We start from the raw sequence: 18,329 nt of genomic DNA on the forward strand, positions 1-18,329 counted from the left end.
TTACAACAATCCAATGCCTACGAGATTGTGCTGAAAGTGCTTTTGTAACTTACCCCTTGATTTTAATTTACTTTTAAATCCCGGATCTTAATTATTTTTTCAGTGTCCAGCAACTCGAAAAAATATCAATGTTTGAATCATCTTGATACCCTTGGAACTCTGCAGGATTTCTGTAGCATATTCTGAAAAAAATGTTTAGAATCATCTCAGAATATCCTCCTTAGATGTCTCTCTGGTATTCCCTTATAATTTTCTCCATAATACTCTATGAACATCTTCTTAAGAACTCTATTCACTCTTCAATGCTCATCAAACTATTAATAATTCTTGCTGTTATTGCTAGGATTTCCACGAAGAATTGTACTGAAAATTTACATGGAGTTTACCTCAGCATTCACTTACTGTTGCGTGCAAGCCCCTCGGACAAGTGAGCCAAAAGGATGACCCAACCGGTACAACGAACGAACGTCAAATGTAGGGAGTATACATAGGTCTATTGTTTATTGTCTGATTGAAATTTGTTGATATTGTATGTGAAGTGAAATACTCGAGTGAGGAGAGAAAGAATTACCCTTAGCCGAATTTCGTAAGATTATTTACTAATTTGTTCCTATGAAATACCTTAAAACTATTGAATTTACAGACTAAACCTACAGATTAAAAATAGATCTTAAAGATCCGTATATTGTTCGCACCTAGAATTGTTTGGGCACTAAATTGTAAGTACGAATTTGTTGAACTATTCAAGCTGGTTAATTAATCAATAAAATTTACAGCTTGAGCCTGTCTTGAACCATAAAAGGACTTTGCTTCAAGAATCCCTAACGTTGCGAACACTTACTATTCTCCTGAAATTCCCATGGAATTATCATAGAAATATTGTTTTAGTTCTGCTAGGAGTCCCAAAAAAATCATTGAAATGCTACTCCTGTTGAATTATCTAAAAAAAATATCACCGTAATATCCCTCGAAAACTCATTGAAATATTCCTCAGATTATTTGAGGAAGATTCTTAAGAAATCCTTTAGTATCATTCTCAGAATTTACATTGAATATACAGCGAACTCTCTACAGCTCGATATTCAAGGGACCATCGAGTTATAGAATAACAATCCGATACAAAATCGCTATCACAGTAGCCATGAAATAATTTTTACTATGGTTCTATAACTCCAATGGGTGTCTATGTGATGTTTTGCTGTACCTGTTGTGAACATTAGTACATCCTTTTCCTTAAACTTGTTGAGGATGCCTTGTCTTACCTCAAAAGTTATCCTTTTTAAAGCACTGATCTTCATAACACAAAGGGCATCATTACGGAGCATTAGAGTTGATCAAATTATTCACAGTTCTACATATTTGACCAACGTTGCCAGCTGGGTTAGGGGTAGTGGATGACACACACACACTGCTATTTAATTCTTGACAATGGTCTAAACCAAAATATAACTTTTCACTAGCGGTTCCGTGATACAACTGCAGTAAATATGTTGTAGCGATTTCATGCAATAAGCCATAGCAAATTTTTAAGATTTGTACTACCAAAGTCGTCAAAGTCAAACGTAAAGATCTCATCATTTGCGGCAATCTATAGAACAGCCTTCTGCCCTACCAGTTTCATTCTTCTCGATGAAAATCTACGGAGATGAGACTGGTTCTGGTTCATTCGTCATAAGGAGCGGTTTGTTGCCTTTACAGATGTGTTACGTTTTAAATTATACGTGGCGATCCGCACTCGAGAGCATTGTTGAAAACATAAACAAGGAATGCACTCCTTTTGGACTGAACTTGTTCCAGTTCCAACAAACAAGTTAATCGCGAATTTGTTTATCATCCTGGTTGGAACAAGTTCTAATCCAATCCGAAACCGTTTGTCAGAAAACAAGCAAACCCGATCCAGGTTGGAATCTAATCAAAAACAAATTCAGTATAAACCAACTTGCTCAAGTCCGAGTTTGATTGAACAGTCAATCGATTCAAATTCCCAATCAGCAACTTGTTGCCACCTTAATTGAAAACCAGTGATTCAACGAATCATTAACCATCAACTGCAGTAAATAGTTGTTTTGTTCGCAAAACTTTCCACGCCGTCTGTCCATCACAGTTTCGTCAACTTTGTCGTTCGAGAGCAACCTTTTTGCTTTTTTCCCCGGTAAACGAGATTATCATTAAGGGGAGCGTAGTAGGCGGCGATGGGAGTAAAATGGCTCCTCAACTTGCTTGCTTCGATGCTTCTGCAAATGTCACTTTGTCAACTACTGCTGCCACCCACGCCAAGAGACAACAATGGAGCTACCACCCTGTGCTACCGAGCAGGGTGGAATAATGACAGTGATGGTAATAATGGATGGAAGGAGAAGCAAAGTCAACTTACTTCCGCCGCATAAAACTTCATATCGGACTCATTAAATACGCCATGCTGGGAGAGATGATAGTGCAGATCGCCACCGTTCATTAGGTCCAGGATGAAGCACAGCTTGTCGGGGGTGTGAAATGCATACGTCATGCACACGATGAACGGGCAGTCGACCTAGGGAATGAAGAGAGATTACACTATTATTATCAGATTGGGATTCAGGTTCGACGAAGGGGGTTGAGTAATTAATTAACTGCGTAAAGTTTCTCCGGAGAATGGTCGTCACTACCAAAAGGTGGTGGCAAAAGTGGGCCATAAGGTTGATGTACGACGTTTATGCAGCCATCCGCGAAAGCTGCAAAATCGATTCTGGTAACCTTTTCGAAGCCCTGGGCTGACCGGAGGGTTACAGAATAGAACCATTGTAACGAGATTGCTGCATTTCATTTTTCACAGCTCATTAAGTTGACTCTGTTTGCAACTCGGTTGAAGAGTTTTCCACTCTAGGAGACCGAAAGTCGCCACCGCTGGCTGGTTGCTGCTGAGATGGAAAATCGTTCCAGTAAATGTCTTCGTTCCGTCCGTCTCTCGAGGAAATGTCAGCTAGAGGCAAGATTTCGACCAAGCAAGCGGCGACGACGCTCGCTTGCTGGGATAAAAAGGAAAGCTGGAGCTGGATTTCTTAATGGCCACTGTGTGGAAACAGAAGCGTAAAATGAGGCGAAACAGTGAAGAAAGAAATGCACTTTACTCTCCGCGTGGTGATCATCATTACAGCTCATTACTTCCAGGGCACTGGAGCTTACAGGGGCCAGTCGGTGGGAAAAATTCGTCTGACTTAAGGTCGTGGGATAATGCTCGGCTAATCCTGGTGCTGAAACCGCACTATCCGAAATTGAAAACTCCTGCTAAGCTCACGGCAAATCCCCCGCGAAAATTGATAAAGAATACTCACCCCGGTACTGACTAGCGAGAGCATCGTCCGCTCGTTCAGCGCCAACGTTTCGCCCTGTTTCATTTTGATTCGCTTCTTGTCTAGACACTTCATGGCGTACATCTTGCCGGTGTCGGCCTTCCGGCAGCCGTACACCTCGCCGAAACCGCCCCGGCCGATGATCCGGTGCACACTGAAATCGTTCATCGTTAGCTGCAAGAGGAAGAGAGAGAGAGAGAGATGGGGGAAAAATTAAGAAACGTATGTAAAATGGTTGAATCAAGGAGAGGGGCACGCATGGCAATCTAGATGGAAACTTTCTGGAGCTGGGTCCATCAACCTCTGCTGAGTTGTTTTTAAGCAAGCCATCAGCCTTCCGGGAAAATTGGTTTTCGATTGTAGAGGTGTTCATTTTTTTTTACTTCATTCGATCAGCAGATAATCGATTTTTTTAATTATATTTTCAATTATTAGATCCAATTAATCCATTAGTCGTAACAATATTTTTTTTACGGTAGGATTACGTCTTTTGGCAACATATTGGGGGTGCAATTTCAAAAAAACCAAAATCGACGGCGTTACGAAAAGTGGTCAGGTTTTGACCACTTATAACTCTGTCAATAGCGGATGGATTTTAATTCTAAATAAACCAATCGATTAGAACTTTTTCTACGAACCTGTTCAGTTTTCAATAGGTCACTATTGAAAATTACACAAATGTCAAATTGTTTAATTGTGATCAAAACTATCACCGATTACCTGCAAAAAGTGCTTTCTCTAACACAGATTTCAAAATCGAATTCCATCCGGTCTCACCGAACGATGCTTATTCAATCACCGTGTGTGGTGGTGTCCAGTCGGTTGTCATCAGCAGCAGCAAGGCTTTCAGCGCGTGTTACTTTTGAACCAACCTAACACGGAAATCGTCACCCCAATGACAAAATAAAAAATTAATGGTCTAATATTTTGCTACAAGAAACAAAACTACAATTTTTTACGAAATTCAGAGAACCCCTATATCGCTTTTCTATGGAATGCCTGTATATACCGGGGACCCCCGGTAATATGACCGGTTTTAATCTGAACACTTTTTAATTTGAACCCCGCTTATCTGCACGGCATGCAAACTAAAAATGGCCTAAACGTCATTTTGCACATGGAACGGAGTAAAGCGAAATGGAACATTGCAAAACGGAACGCAGAATCAAAACAAAACAGCAAATAAGGCAACCAAAAACACGCTGATAGGGTTACTAGAAGTTCAAATTAAAAATGAACCCCGTTAATATGAATGAGGTGTCGTTCAGATTAGCGGGGGTCCACGGTATATATATATATATATATTTCAGAACTTTAGGAGGAAACTTCAGCTAAGCATAGAAAATTAATGATTTAAGGCAAAGTTCCGTGAGCGCTTATAAAGTTTTTTAAAACTTAAGGAAAAGCGTGCAAACCTCAAGGCAATTAATTTAAGTAAAATTGTGGGTTCTTATAAAAAAATACTGAGAAATTCAGGGCAGTCCAAATAACTTTAAGGAAATTCCGAAATCTTTTGGGCAGGTTTAATGACATCAGGAAAGTATAGACTATTGAAGAAGTTTTGAAATAATGGAAATAACTTAAGGGAAATTCAATGAACTTCAGAAACTCTTGAGAACTTCAGTGATAATTATAGATCACGCTTTGATTCCAAGAAACTTGCGGGAGCTTAAAGAAGTTCTAGAAGAACTTCAGGAACTTTCATGACCATATGCAAAATTCTGGAGCATTCCAAAGAAGTATATTAAGCTCCAAAAATAGGGGGGCTGCATTCTGGACACCCTCATGGATCATTTCAGTATAAGAGAACTTGTTATTGCAGACTTATGAACTTCAACCCAAGACAGAATTCTGGTCGCCCTTTGGAATCAATGATTATGAAAGACCTGTGAATTTCATCCCAAGAGAGAATTTTGGCCACCCTCAGGAAACACAGATTATGAAGACCTTTCAACACAAAAAAGAATTCTGGTCACTCTCAGGAATCATTGATTATGAAAGTTCTGTGAATTTCACACCAAGAGAGAATTCTGGTCACTTTCAGGAATCTCTGATAGTTCTCTGAATTTCACTCCAAGAGAGAATTTTTGTCCCTTCCAGGAATCACTGATTATGAAAGACCTTTGAATTTCAACCCAAGAGAGAATTCTGGTCCCCCTAAGGAATCACTGATTCTGAATGACCTTTCAATTTAAACCCAAGGGAATTCTTGTCGCCCTTAGGAATCACTGATTATGAAAGACCTTTGATCTTCAACCCAAGAGAGAATTCTGGTCGCCTTCAAGAATCACTGATTATGAAGATTTTTGAATTTCAACCCAAAAAAGAATTCTGGTCACCCTCAGGAATCACCGATTATGAAAGACCTTTGAATTTCAACCCAAGAGAGAATCCTGGTCACCCTCAGAAATCACTGATTATGAAAGTCCTGTGAATTTCAACCCAAGAGAGAATTCTGGGCGTCCTCAGGAATCACTGATTATGAATTACAACCTAAGAGAGAATTTTGGTCATCCTCAGAAATCTCTGATAGTCCTCTGAATTTCACTAAAAGAGAGTTTTGGTCGCCCTCAGGAATCACTGATTAAAGATCTTTGAATTTCAACCCAAGAGATTTCTTGTCGCCCCTAGGAATCACTGATTATGAAGACCTTTGAATTTCAACCCAAAAAAGTATTCTGGTCACCCTCAGGAATCCCTGATAGTTCTGTGAATTGCACTCCAAGAGAGAATTCTGGTCACTTTCAGGAATCACTGATAGTCCTCTGAATTTCAACCCAAGAGATAATTCTGCTCACCCTCAGGAATCACTGATTATGAAAGACCTGTGAATTTCAACCCAAAAAAGAATGCTGGTCGTGAATTTCAGCCTAAGAGAGAATTCTGGTCACCTTCAGGAATCAATGATTATGAAAGACCTGCGAATTTCAACCCAAGAGAGAATTTTGGTCATCCTCAGAAATCTCTGATAGTCCTCTGAATTTCACTAAAAGAGAGAATTTTGGTCGCCCTCAGGAATCACTGATTAAAGACCTTTGAATTTCAACCCAAGAGAGAATTCTGGTCGCCCTAAGGAATCACTGATAATGAAGACCTTTGAATTTCAACCCAAAACAGTATTCTGATCACCCTCAAGAATCACTGATAGTTCTGTGAATTGCACTCCAAGAGAGAATTCTGGGAGCCCTCAGGAATCACTGATTATGAAGACCTTTGAATTTCAACCCAAGATAGAATTCTGGTCACACTCAGGAATCCCTGATAGTCCTCTGAATTTCACTCCAAGAGAGGATTTTTGTCTCCGCCAGGAACCACTGATTACGAAGACCTTTGAATTTCAATCCAAAAAAGAATTTTGGTCACCCTCAGGAATCACTGATAGTCCTCTGAATTTAAAACCAAGAGAGAATTCTGGTCGTCCTCAGGAATCACTGATTTAAAAGATCTGTGAATTTCAACCCAAAAAAGAATGCTGGTCGTCCTCAGGAATCACTGATAGTCCTCTGAATTTCAGCCTAAGAGAGAATTCTGGTCACTTTCAGGAATCACTGATTATGAAAGACCTGTGAATTTCAACCCAAAAAAGAATGCTGGTCGCCCTCAGGAATCAATGATTATGAAAGACCTGTGAATTTCAACCCAAGAGAGAATTCTGGTCACTCTCAGGAATCTCTGATAGTCCTCTGAATTTCACTCCAAAAAATAATTTTGATCGCCCTTTAGGAATCACTGATTAAAGATCTTTGAATTTCAATAAAAGAGAGACTTCTTGTCGCCCTCAGGAATCACTGATTATAAAAGACTTGTGAATTTCACTCCAAGAGAGAATTCTGGTCACCCTCAGGAATCACTGATAGTCCTCTGAATTTCAACCCAAGAGAGAATTCTGGTCACCCTCATGAATCACTGATTATGAAAGTCCTGTGAATTTCAGCCTAAGAGAGAATTCTGGTCAATTTCAGGAATCACTGATTATGAAAGACCTGTGAATTTCAACCCAAAACAGAATGCTGGTCACTCAGAATCTCTGATAGTCCTCTGAATTTCACTCCAAGAAAGAATTTTGGTCGCCTTTTAGGAATCACTGATTAAAGATCTTTGAATTTCACTCCAAGAGAGAATTCTGGTCACCCTCAGGAATCACTGATTACAAAAGACCTGTGAATTTCAGCCCAAGAGAGAATTCTGGTCACTTTCAGGAATCACTGATTGTCCTCTGAATTTCAACCCAAGAGATAATTCTGGTCACCCTCAGGAATCACTGATTATGAAAGTCCTGTGAATTTCAGCCTAAGAGAGAATTCTGGTCACTTTCAGGAATCACTGATTATGAAAGACCTGTGAATTTCAACCCAAAACAGAATGCTGGTCACTCAGAATCTCTGATAGTCCTCTGAATTTCACTCCAAGAAAGAATTTTGGTCGCCTTTTAGGAATCACTGATTAAAGATCTTTGAATTTCACTCCAAGAGAGAATTCTGGTCACCCTCAGGAATCACTGATTACAAAAGACCTGTGAATTTCAGCCCAAGAGAGAATTCTGGTCACTTTCAGGAATCACTGATTGTCCTCTGAATTTCAACCCAAGAGATAATTCTGGTCACCCTCAGGAATCACTGATTATGAAAGACCTGTGAATTTCAACCCAAAAAAGAATGCTGGTCGCCCTCAGGAATCAATGATTATGAAAGACCTGTGAATTTCAACCCAAGAGAGAATTCTGGTCACTCTCAGGAATCTCTGATAGTCCTCTGATATTCACTCCAAGAAAGAATTTTGGTCGCCCTTTAGGAATCACTGATTAAAGATCTTTGAATTTCACTAAAAGAGAGACTTCTTGTCGCCCTCAGGAATCACTGATTATAAAAGACCTTTGCATTTCAACCCAAGAGAATTTTTGTCGCCCTTAGGAATCACTGATTACGAAGACCTTTGAATTTCAACCCAAAAAGAATTCTGGTCACCCTCAGAAATCACTGATAGTCCTGTGAATTGCACTCCAAGAGAGAATTCTGGTCGCCCTCAGGAATCACTGATTACAAAAGACCTGTGAATTTTAGCCTAAGAGAGAATTCTGGTCACTTTCAGGAATCACTGATAGTCCTCTGAATTTAAACCCAAGAGAGAATTCTGGTCAATCAGGAATCTCTGATAGTCCTCTGAATTTCACTTCAAGAATTTCAATTTGAATTTCACTCCAAGAGAGACTTCTGGTCGCCCTCAGGAATCACTGAATATAAAAGACCTGTGAATTTCACTCCAAGAGAGAATTCTGGTCACCCTCAAGAATCACTGATAATCCTCTGAATTTCTATCCAAGAGAGAATTCTGGTCACCCTCAGGAATCACTGATTATGAAAGACCTGTGAATTTCAACCCAAGGGAGAATTCTGGTCACTCAGGAATCTCTGATAGTCCTCTGAATTTCACTCCAAGAAAGAATTTTGGTCGCCTTTTAGGAATCACTGATTAAAGATCTTTGAATTTCACTCCAAGAGAGAATTCTGGTCACCCTCAGGAATCTGATTACAAAAGACCTGTGAATTTCAGCCCAAGAGAGAATTCTGGTCACTTTCAGGAGTCCTCTGAATTTCAACCCAAGAGATAATTCTGGTCACCCTCAGGAATCACTGATTATGAAAGTCCTGTGAATTTCAGCCTAAGAGAGAATTCTGGTCACTTTCAGGAATCACTGATAGTCCTCTGAATTTCAACCCAAAAAAGAATGCTGGCCGCCCCATTAATCACTGATTTTGAAAGTCCTGTGAATTTCAACCCAACAGAGGATTCTGGTCGCCCTCAGGAATCACTGATTATGAAAGTCCTGTGAGTTTCACATTCTGGTTACCCTCAAGAATCTCCGATAGTCCTCTAAATGGCACTCCAAGAGAGACAAAAGACCTGTGAATTTCACTCCAAGAGAGAATTCTGGTCACCCTCAAGAATGACTGATTATGAAAGTGCTGTGAATTTCACCCCAAGAGATACATTTTCTGGTCGCTCCGTCTCGTATCGCATTGCCTTTGTTCACTGCAGATCAGCTGTAGCAGCGCGACGGTAATAGATATCCAGGGTTGAAGTTCTTTGGGTGGTTCTGTCTCGCACATCCTCATCCACTAGACGCCATTTTGAAAAAAAATACAACATCCAAAATGGCTGAATTTTAGCATAACATTTTTGAATGATTGCCCATTGCAAACAACTATCCGAAGTTTCATGCAATCCGGTGAAGGTCGACTTTTTTTTTTCTAAATACACCTGACATCCCTGGTCAAGAGGAAAAGTTTTTCCCCTACGTTTGATTAGTTTTGAAACTGATGCTTTTTTAGGTACACTTCACATGTCAGTTTTTGATGAGTTTGGGAGCCGAAAATTATTTCCCATTCACTGGATGAGGGTTGTTTTGAAATGTTTCCTCGAATGGTTCCCATTCGCTTAGTTCAACTTCGACAAACTCATTTTTTTAGATCCTCGGAAAACACAGTTTTCCATTCAAACGCCGCTTGCATTGGAAAAACGAACTTCCTCAAGTGCATATCACTATCGGTCGCCCGCACGCAGACAGCCGGGGTTCATTTTCCGACGTCCTCATCGTTCAGGAAACTAGGGGCGGAACCACTTCGGAGAATCGACATATTTTTTTTACATTTCTAAAGAAAGCTTTAAAAATCAACATATTCGTAGAACCAACATTTGTCAGTACAAAAAGCACTACCATTTAGATGTGATAGCTTCGATGAGTTGTCTTGCCCCTTGATTCCGACGAACCTTTATCTCGTTTTCGCAAGAAACTCTTTCGCGTTCGTCGCTCAATTCTCGACTAAATGAGATTTTGATTTGATTTTCCTCAATCGAATCACTTCATTTCGGCATCTGCCCCATTTCCCTTCCCCCGCACCAGCTGAATCCGCATCCGTTTCGATTTGATTTTATTTTTATTGTATGCGTGCGATACTCGGCTCAGCCTCAGCCTTCTTGACTGACAACATTATCCTTCTCATTCACTCAACCTTGCATCCGAATTCGCCGTGCTCGAATCGATGGGGAGCAGTAGTAGGCTATGATATTGTCATTTTCCATGCGATCGAGCTCTACCTACGCACCATAGCCAACTGCGACGACGACGGTGATGGCAGCGAAAGCGAATCGTAATGGCGACCCAGCACGGAAGAAGCGATAAATTGAGATTCAATTAATTACTTTGTATCTAATCGGGTTAGAGCCTTCCCCCTCGCACCCCCTGAAAGGTGAAAACGAGACAGGTGAAAGGAGTACACTCAAGTTGCCGTCCTTCGGGGGTAGTTTTTTTTTTTGGCTTTTCGACTGAACACGGCTGCACAATTCGAACACGTGGTCGTTTGGTAACGTAAATCTCCACTGTCACGTGAATCGTGTGGGTTTGCCCGGATGCTCTATCTCCGGTTCCGTTCCGTGAGTTAAAGCCATAAACGATAGGAAAAGAATAACGACGCCAGAGGTTGACAAAGAGGGGATGATTGGGCAGAGTGACATTTCTTGTCGAATGGACGACTTCCTCGGAAACGGATCGAAGTAGGATCCTTATCCGTTTGCTTTCGAACAAATTAGCCTACCTTTGCACCGTGGGTCATTTGAAGGAACATTTTGCATAACCATACCATTAATAAGTTATTTCTATAGGTTTCCGTCCAGGGGGACCAACAGAGCGTTCCATTGTTAGATATTCCCAATACCCAATTTAAAGCCGAGCGTGCGTACACACATATGGACGTGACTGGAAAACTATCTGGCCCATGGCCCCCGTTTTCCATTTCACATGTGCACACGTTTTATCTTATTCACAGCTCAGTTACCCCTTACTTTTTGGCGTTTTTAATGGACTATTTGAAAAATTCACGTTGATTTATTTGCAACTTAAAACGCACACGTAGTTAACGGTACGGTAGATTTGGTCTTACAGACGTCAAACATTTTTTTTTTTATATCTTTATTAAGGAGACTTTCAGCCCTAGGCTGGTTCGTCTCCAACCGTCAAACATGTTGTGCAACTTGTCGTGAGACTTCTGCATTTCTCAAACTCATTCAAGGATGTCATACATTCTCGACATTCCACGCGATTTTGACGGAGTAACCAGGTGCAGCCAACGAAGGTTCCAGACTTTCCCGACGGAGGGTAACGATATTGACGAAGATTCCAGACATGGTCAACGGATTTTCTAGACGTTCCAGCAAACAAAGGTTCCAGCCATTCTCGACGAATGAGGTTCCAGACGATTGTGACGGTTATTCTAGACGTTTTCGAAGAAGGTTCCAGACGTTCCCGACGGGGAAGACCCTAGACAACTTTGACGACGATTCCAGATGATGACAATAAACGACGTTCCTCACTAGCGTGCACAGGAATCTTGTGAAGGAGGGGCAATTGTTTTTTCTATGGTGCATTTAATCTGGGGATGGAGAGTTTTCCAAAGTGCGTGGGAGATGGTGATGTCCACCCACCGCTGATACCCTACTGTTCAATTTAGCTAATTTTATTTATTTTTACTCCGGTGGTGGTTCATCCTCTTCAATGGAAACTGCTAAGCCAATGGAATTGGCAATTTAATCCCATCGACAATGTCGATGATGATCAGTTCGTCAAATGGTTGCAATAGTAAGGCTTTAACCGAAATGATACATTTGCTGCAATGTTGTTGCCTTGGTGGTTGGATTCAGCTGAAGTCACTTCAGATGGTGGTGATAGCACCGACAAACCGACATGAATGACCAATAAGAATCGCATTCTCTTTTCGCATGCACACTGCGTCGACAAGTACAAGGTTCAAACAGTTCGTATAGCTGTGAACAAACAGTATATTGCTCTTGATCAATCCAATCTTGATCAGTGGTGTTGGGTACTTGGCACTGATGAAGTCTCCAATATTAGACGAAATAAGCGTATCTGTCAAAAGAAAATAAACCAACACACTCAAAGCTCTTCATAAAAGTATATTGCTGTTTTCGTCCTTGCACTTGACTTGTACTGCAGCAGTGCTGCCAGCCATTGGGCTGGCACCATCAAAATATACTGCCAACACCTGCTCCCAAGAAATCTGCATCGTTTTCAGGACCTCAGCAATAGCATTGAAGATGGTCGTCGCGTCTGTTTTCAACACCCGTCTCACACCCACGAATACTTCCGTCGGCCGATCATTATCAATATACCTGATGACGATCGCCAACTGCTCGTGGTGCCCACAATTGCTCGTCTCATCTGCAATGATTACCACTGGTTTTCCTCGCAAGAATTTCGCAATGTTCCGCAACATTACATTGTGCAACGATGTAATCATGTCATTTTGAATACGGTTACTTGAGTACTGGCAATTTTTGGCACCTTCCGCCAAGTGTTTTTCCAGCACAAGATCGTAAATAGTTAGCCACCAACTGAGTGGCACACTTTCCGCTCCTTCCGAATGTTCACGAAGTGGTCGGCCACCTTTGCAAAGTGTGCGCATAATATCGATGAAACGTTCCATTATATAGCGATTTTGTAACCGCTCTGCCTTACTAGCAGCAATCATACCTCTTTTTTATGGGCCAAGTCCTTCGTCAATACCCTTCCTGATTTTGAAATTCTTCCACGCGTCCATACTACCAACATGGGTATCACTGCGATTGTGTTTGCCCAGCATCTCGGTCGCTTTCTTCCAATTTCTGAACCCTGTATGAATCGTTGTAATAATGTTTTGCGGCATGCTCTTCTTTACAGGTTAAAAATATAAACCAAAGAAAATATATTCTTCAAGGCACTGGTATCATCTTTTATGCAGTTACGTTTCTGAAATTTTGTGCAGTACGTTTTTTGTATATTTTGAAGGTATCGTTACAGTTTATTTTTGACTATTTCAAGGTTTTGTATGCTCTTATATGCTGTTGTAGTTACACTTAACTTTTACCGTTGCTAGTACGTTGAACTTGGTCATTTTCAGCGAAAATTGTAGTTCTAATTTTTTTCAAATTTTGATAATACCAAGACTAATACGATCATTAAATAGGTTTAACAAATATGTAACGAATGGAACAAACGCGCACAAAACTATTTTGACAAGCGAGTACATGATTGTTAACGGAATGACGACTTGTGCGAAGGATTGAGCATGTCAACCCTAAACCCAACCCAAACCCGAATTTATTGCAACGCACATAAACAGCTGTAACTTTTTAACCACGGTAACAAATGACTTTAAATTTTCAGAGAAGATTCTTAGACGTAACACAACAATAGACCAAAGTTCAATGGCAAACTAATACCCACTTTTCAATTAGGGAATCCAAAAGCTGTCTTCAGACTTTGTACAGTTGCGAAAAAGTCCATCCTCAGAATTCCTTGAGGTTCTTTTCGAAATTTTTAGAACTCTATGTGCTTTTTTGAAATTCTTCTCAGAAGTCCTCTGGAATTGTTTTTAGAACTCTTCTTGACTCAGAACACCTTGGAACTAAAATTTCCATGGAGTTTCAGAAGAATTTCCTCAGTATTATCCAGAGATTATTCTCGAATGAGCTAGAAATTATCGGTACTCTCTTGAGATTTTCCTCAAAATCCCTTTAGAATTTCACTCGAAATTTAATTTTCTCGGTATTCTTTTCGGAATTATGTTGGAACTATCTGCAGGACTCACTAGAAATTATTCGCAGAGTTTTCTTGGAATACTCCCCAGAAATCCTTTGGAACTGTCCTCAGAACTCAATATCCTTGAGGTTCTTCGCGGATTGTTTAGAACTCTCCTAAGAGCTCTTTTGAAATTCATCTCAGAAGTCCACTGGAATTATGCTTAGAACTCTTCATGATTTTTTCTCAGAACCCCTTGGAACTCAAATTCCTTTAGAGTTTCAGAATTTTTTCCGGAATGAGCTAGAAATTATCCTCGGAATTAGCTTGAAATTTTGTTTGAAATCCCTTTGGAATTTCACTCAAAATTTGATTTTCTCGGTATTCTTTTCGAAATTATATTGAAACTATCTTTAGAATGCACTATAAATTATCCGTAGAATTTTCTTGGAATCCTTCCCAGAAATATTTTGGAACTGTCCTAAGAATTCAATATCTTTGAGGTTCTTCTCGGAATATTTTAGAAGTTTTTTTTTCTCAGGACACTTTGGAACTGAAATTCCCCTAAAGTTTCAGAAGAATTTCCTCTGTATTCTCCATAAATTCTTCCCAGAATTAGCTTGAAATTATCCTCGGAATTCCCTTGAAATTTTCCTCAACATCCCTTTGGAATGTCATTCAAAATTTAATTCTCTCGGTATTCTTTTCGAAATTATCTTGGAACTATCTGCATGATTCACTAGAAATTATTAATTAATAATTTGGAACTGTCCTCAGAATTCAATACCCTTTAGTTTCTTCACGGAAATCAAGTTTAATTTGTCCGTCCATTCACCAAAACGTTGTAGTTTTTCTACCAGAAATGTTCAATAAAGCTTGCCCCTCCATTCACCAGAACTGTGCAATTTTAAGATTAGGAATTTTCAATTCAGCTTGCCCCTCCATGCAGCAGTACCTATGTTGCAAATCATACACCAGAAATTTTCAATACAAACTTGCCCCCAGTAAATTTTACACCAGAAAATTTGAATTGACCGGAACGATGCAAATTTTCCACCGTTAATGTTCAATTAAAATTGCTTCTCCAATCTTCTGATTGGTGCCGATTTCTTTTTTCCATTTTCCACCACACATTTTTAACTAAAACTTGCTCCTATTTCCATATTTTTCATCATAAATTTTCAGTAAAGCAGCTTCCCTCCAATCATCAGAATGGTGCAAATATTACACCAGAACCTATTATTAAAATTTGTTTCTCTATTCAGCAAATCTAAGACCAAACATTTTCCGAAAAGCTTGCCCCCCAAACGATCACCAGAACGGTGCAGATTTTTCACCAGAAATTTTAAATTTAGTTTAATTTTAAATAAAGCTTGTGCCTTCATTTTCCAGACAAGTGCAAGTTTTCCATCAGAAATTTTCCATCATTTCATTTATCAGAGCGATGCATATTTTGCACCGGAAATTTTCAATAGAACATGCTTCTCCATTCACCAGAACGGTGCACCAAAAATTGTCAGTGAAGTTTGTTTCACCATGCACCTTTGTGGTGCAATTTTCAGGCTTGGCCTCTTCATGCAGAATGGGGCAAATTTTCCACCATAAATTTTCAATGAAGCCTGCATTCATCAGAACGATGCAAATTATGCACCAGAAAAATTAATAAATCTTGCTTTTACATTCACCACAGTGTTGCGAACTTTGCACCAGAAATTTTTCAGTTAAATGTGCACCTCCAAATTTTTAGCGCGATTCAATTTTAGAACAAGAGTTATTCATTTTGATTAGTCCCTCCATGCACCACCTTGATTTACCACCACGAAGGTGATTTTTTTTAACCTTAAATTTACCCTTTTCTTTTAACCCTCCATGATCAACCTTGAAAAAAAAATTACACCAGATTTTTTTTGTATTCACCAATGTGGTGCAATTTTTTGACCAATAAATGTCATTGAAGTTTGTCCCTTGATGCACCTTTGTGGCACCACCTCAAAGGAATTGACGCAATAAATGGGTTTCAATTTTGCCTTCAAATCAAGTTATCAAGAAATCTAGATATTTTTTAACATAACTTGGTAATTGTGGAAATAAAAATCTTATTTATAAAAGGTGGGGCAATTGCGTTCCATACGATTTTGACCGAGATTTCAGGCATTTTCGACGGAGATTTCAGATGCTTCCAACGATACACAGGGGTGGGCCTCCATACAAAAGTTGGACAAAACCTAAAATGTTACTAAATCTGGCTTCCAGTACTTATTTGACGTTTATCTTTGTTTACTTCCGAAGTTTTCTACAAGCGTTTTTGATAAACAGCGTAAACTATGTACGTTCGAGAGATTTCAGTGATGTAAAGACATATTTCAGAGGATTTTTATCTCGAAACCACCGTAGAATTGAAGTTTAAGGTATGTATTTTAGGTTTATAGGTTTATATTATCAAGTATACAGTTTTCCATGTATACAGATTCGTGAATGCTTTATTTGTATTGTTGACAAACATTCAGCTTTTTTCTTATAAAAGCCATCCGTAAATTTATTATTCCGTGACCCCGTGATAAATTGGCTTCCTTGAAGCATATTCGTTCGTGTGACAATCAGTTTATCAGTGTTTAGTGATACATTTCGAACGTTTTTGCTTTTCGTCATTCGTGGTGATTGTTTCCAGTGTACTACTGTACTACCATGACGCTTTCGAAATCTTCATCTACTTAGCTGGTTACCGCCCAAGCTTTTTGCTCGTCGATTAACTTGAAAGCATATCATACGGTCTAAGCAAAGGCGCATTACCATGGCAAAACACTGCGCTAATACGAAGACTACCAACCAAGAAGACTGGCAACTCTGCCAAAAATCAGGAGACAGTAACGGCAACACCTCTTCTGAGCAAAAGTGGGACCAGTGTATGATGGTGTGTGTTAATTCACGAGTGCATTCACACACATAGGTAGAAATAAATAGCTGTCAATTATTGGTTTTGTTATGATTGTCGTAAAAAGTGAAACGTTTCTTTGTTTGCTTTATGCTGACAACGAGTAAAATTCAATCTGAAATTGAACAGATGCGTAAGTACCAGTGCTGAGATTTGTCATTGTCATTGACAGACTTTTGCGCGATATTGACAAAATTGTTTACACATAGTCAATGATAGACTTGATCCTCAAAAAAATCTTTGTCAAAATCTCATTAATTTTTTCGTCAATGACAAAGATTCACCTGGTAACAGAAAGTGTAATTTCATGCATTCTGAGACACATTATTGTTATTCAAGCGGTTCAGGACGTAGATGCTTATTCACTTTAATGGCTCCATGTAATTGTTTTGCTCAAGCCATTTAATTTCATTTCAAATTTAGCTAATAAACAAATCAGCACATGTTCGTCACTGACAAAAATGCTACTGACAATTGACATGGTTTGCCTTGACGATGACTGTTAGTTCAAACGAGTGACCAAAGCAGAATTTTGAGTATCACCGTGTATTGTCGAAATTTTGCAGCACTGGTAAGTACATTTGTTTAGAAAATTAAAACTATGGCAATGATGCCATTCAAAATGATGGTGGGACCTTCGTCGGTCATTAATTTGCTATCTCAGAATTATCTTCCACTTTTCCTATGCCCTTTAGTGATGCATTAATGGACATTCGTATGGTACATTAGTAAAATGCATGCTCGTTTTGGGGTTAAAGTTGTGACGCTTGCCAACTTGGCACGGTACTCGCTGACCATTTGAATTTCACTGACCAATTTTACACTGTTGTTATCATTCTCTGGAAGGGGTCGGTCGATTCCAAGAATTGTTAAAGCATACAGATTATCACTATCCGGTGGTTTCATTACCGATAAACCGACATGAAACTTAAAATGAACTCTTGATCGAGAATCCATAGCGGCCGATTCAAATGTGCAGCGATCCCATCTGTCAAAACCATAGAAATGTTTTATCTAGATAAAAATAATTTGTCCGAAATAGATTATACCCCGTTCACAATACAGCCTATATCACGTAATATAGACTGTCTTCTAATGAGCACTCATACATAGAGTTCTCTACCACCGTTAGTATGAGTGAGAAGTTTCACTAATAGGGTAGAGAACTACTTCGGCCTAATCGCCCATTTCGGGTCTATCGAGCAGAAAACTTCAAATAAATCCATGATGTCAACTGTAGCAGCAACCAGGATTAAATAGAATGCTCAATTTGCAAAATAAAAGCATTTTAAGATTGCATTTGTATACCTCCCCGTGGAAAATTTTGAAACCATCATCACTTTCATCGTTCTTCTATTCTCCACGAGTGCCAACTTTGATTTGCCAATAGCTTCAGAGCACTTAGCCGAAGACTACAAATCAAGAAGACTGGCAACTGTTCCCTTCTCCCATACAAATGTCAAACGTCACTGATAACAGCGCCTTTGTCAATCAAAGG

General features: G+C 39.5%; 1 protein-coding gene across 6 annotated transcripts in view; it reads right to left on the reverse strand.

Annotated features, from left to right (window-relative positions):
* Positions 1-18,329, reverse strand: part of LOC135705403 (G protein-coupled receptor kinase 1) — a 400,362-nt gene that overhangs the window by 45,757 nt on the left and 336,276 nt on the right. For all 6 annotated transcript variants that reach the window (XM_065227160.1, XM_065227152.1, XM_065227147.1 and 3 more), the window contains 2 exons: positions 3,312-3,503; positions 2,375-2,530 (listed from right to left, as the gene is read on the reverse strand). In XM_065227160.1, the coding sequence (XP_065083232.1) occupies positions 2,375-2,530; positions 3,312-3,503 (348 nt within the window). The remainder of the gene's footprint in view (positions 1-2,374; positions 2,531-3,311; positions 3,504-18,329) is intronic.

This window comes from Ochlerotatus camptorhynchus, unplaced genomic scaffold, assembly GCF_037179485.1.
Source record: "Ochlerotatus camptorhynchus isolate MF236.1 unplaced genomic scaffold, CSIRO-AGI_Acam_v1.1 ptg000022l, whole genome shotgun sequence".
In the NCBI taxonomy this organism is placed as follows: Eukaryota; Metazoa; Arthropoda; class Insecta; order Diptera; family Culicidae; genus Ochlerotatus; species Ochlerotatus camptorhynchus.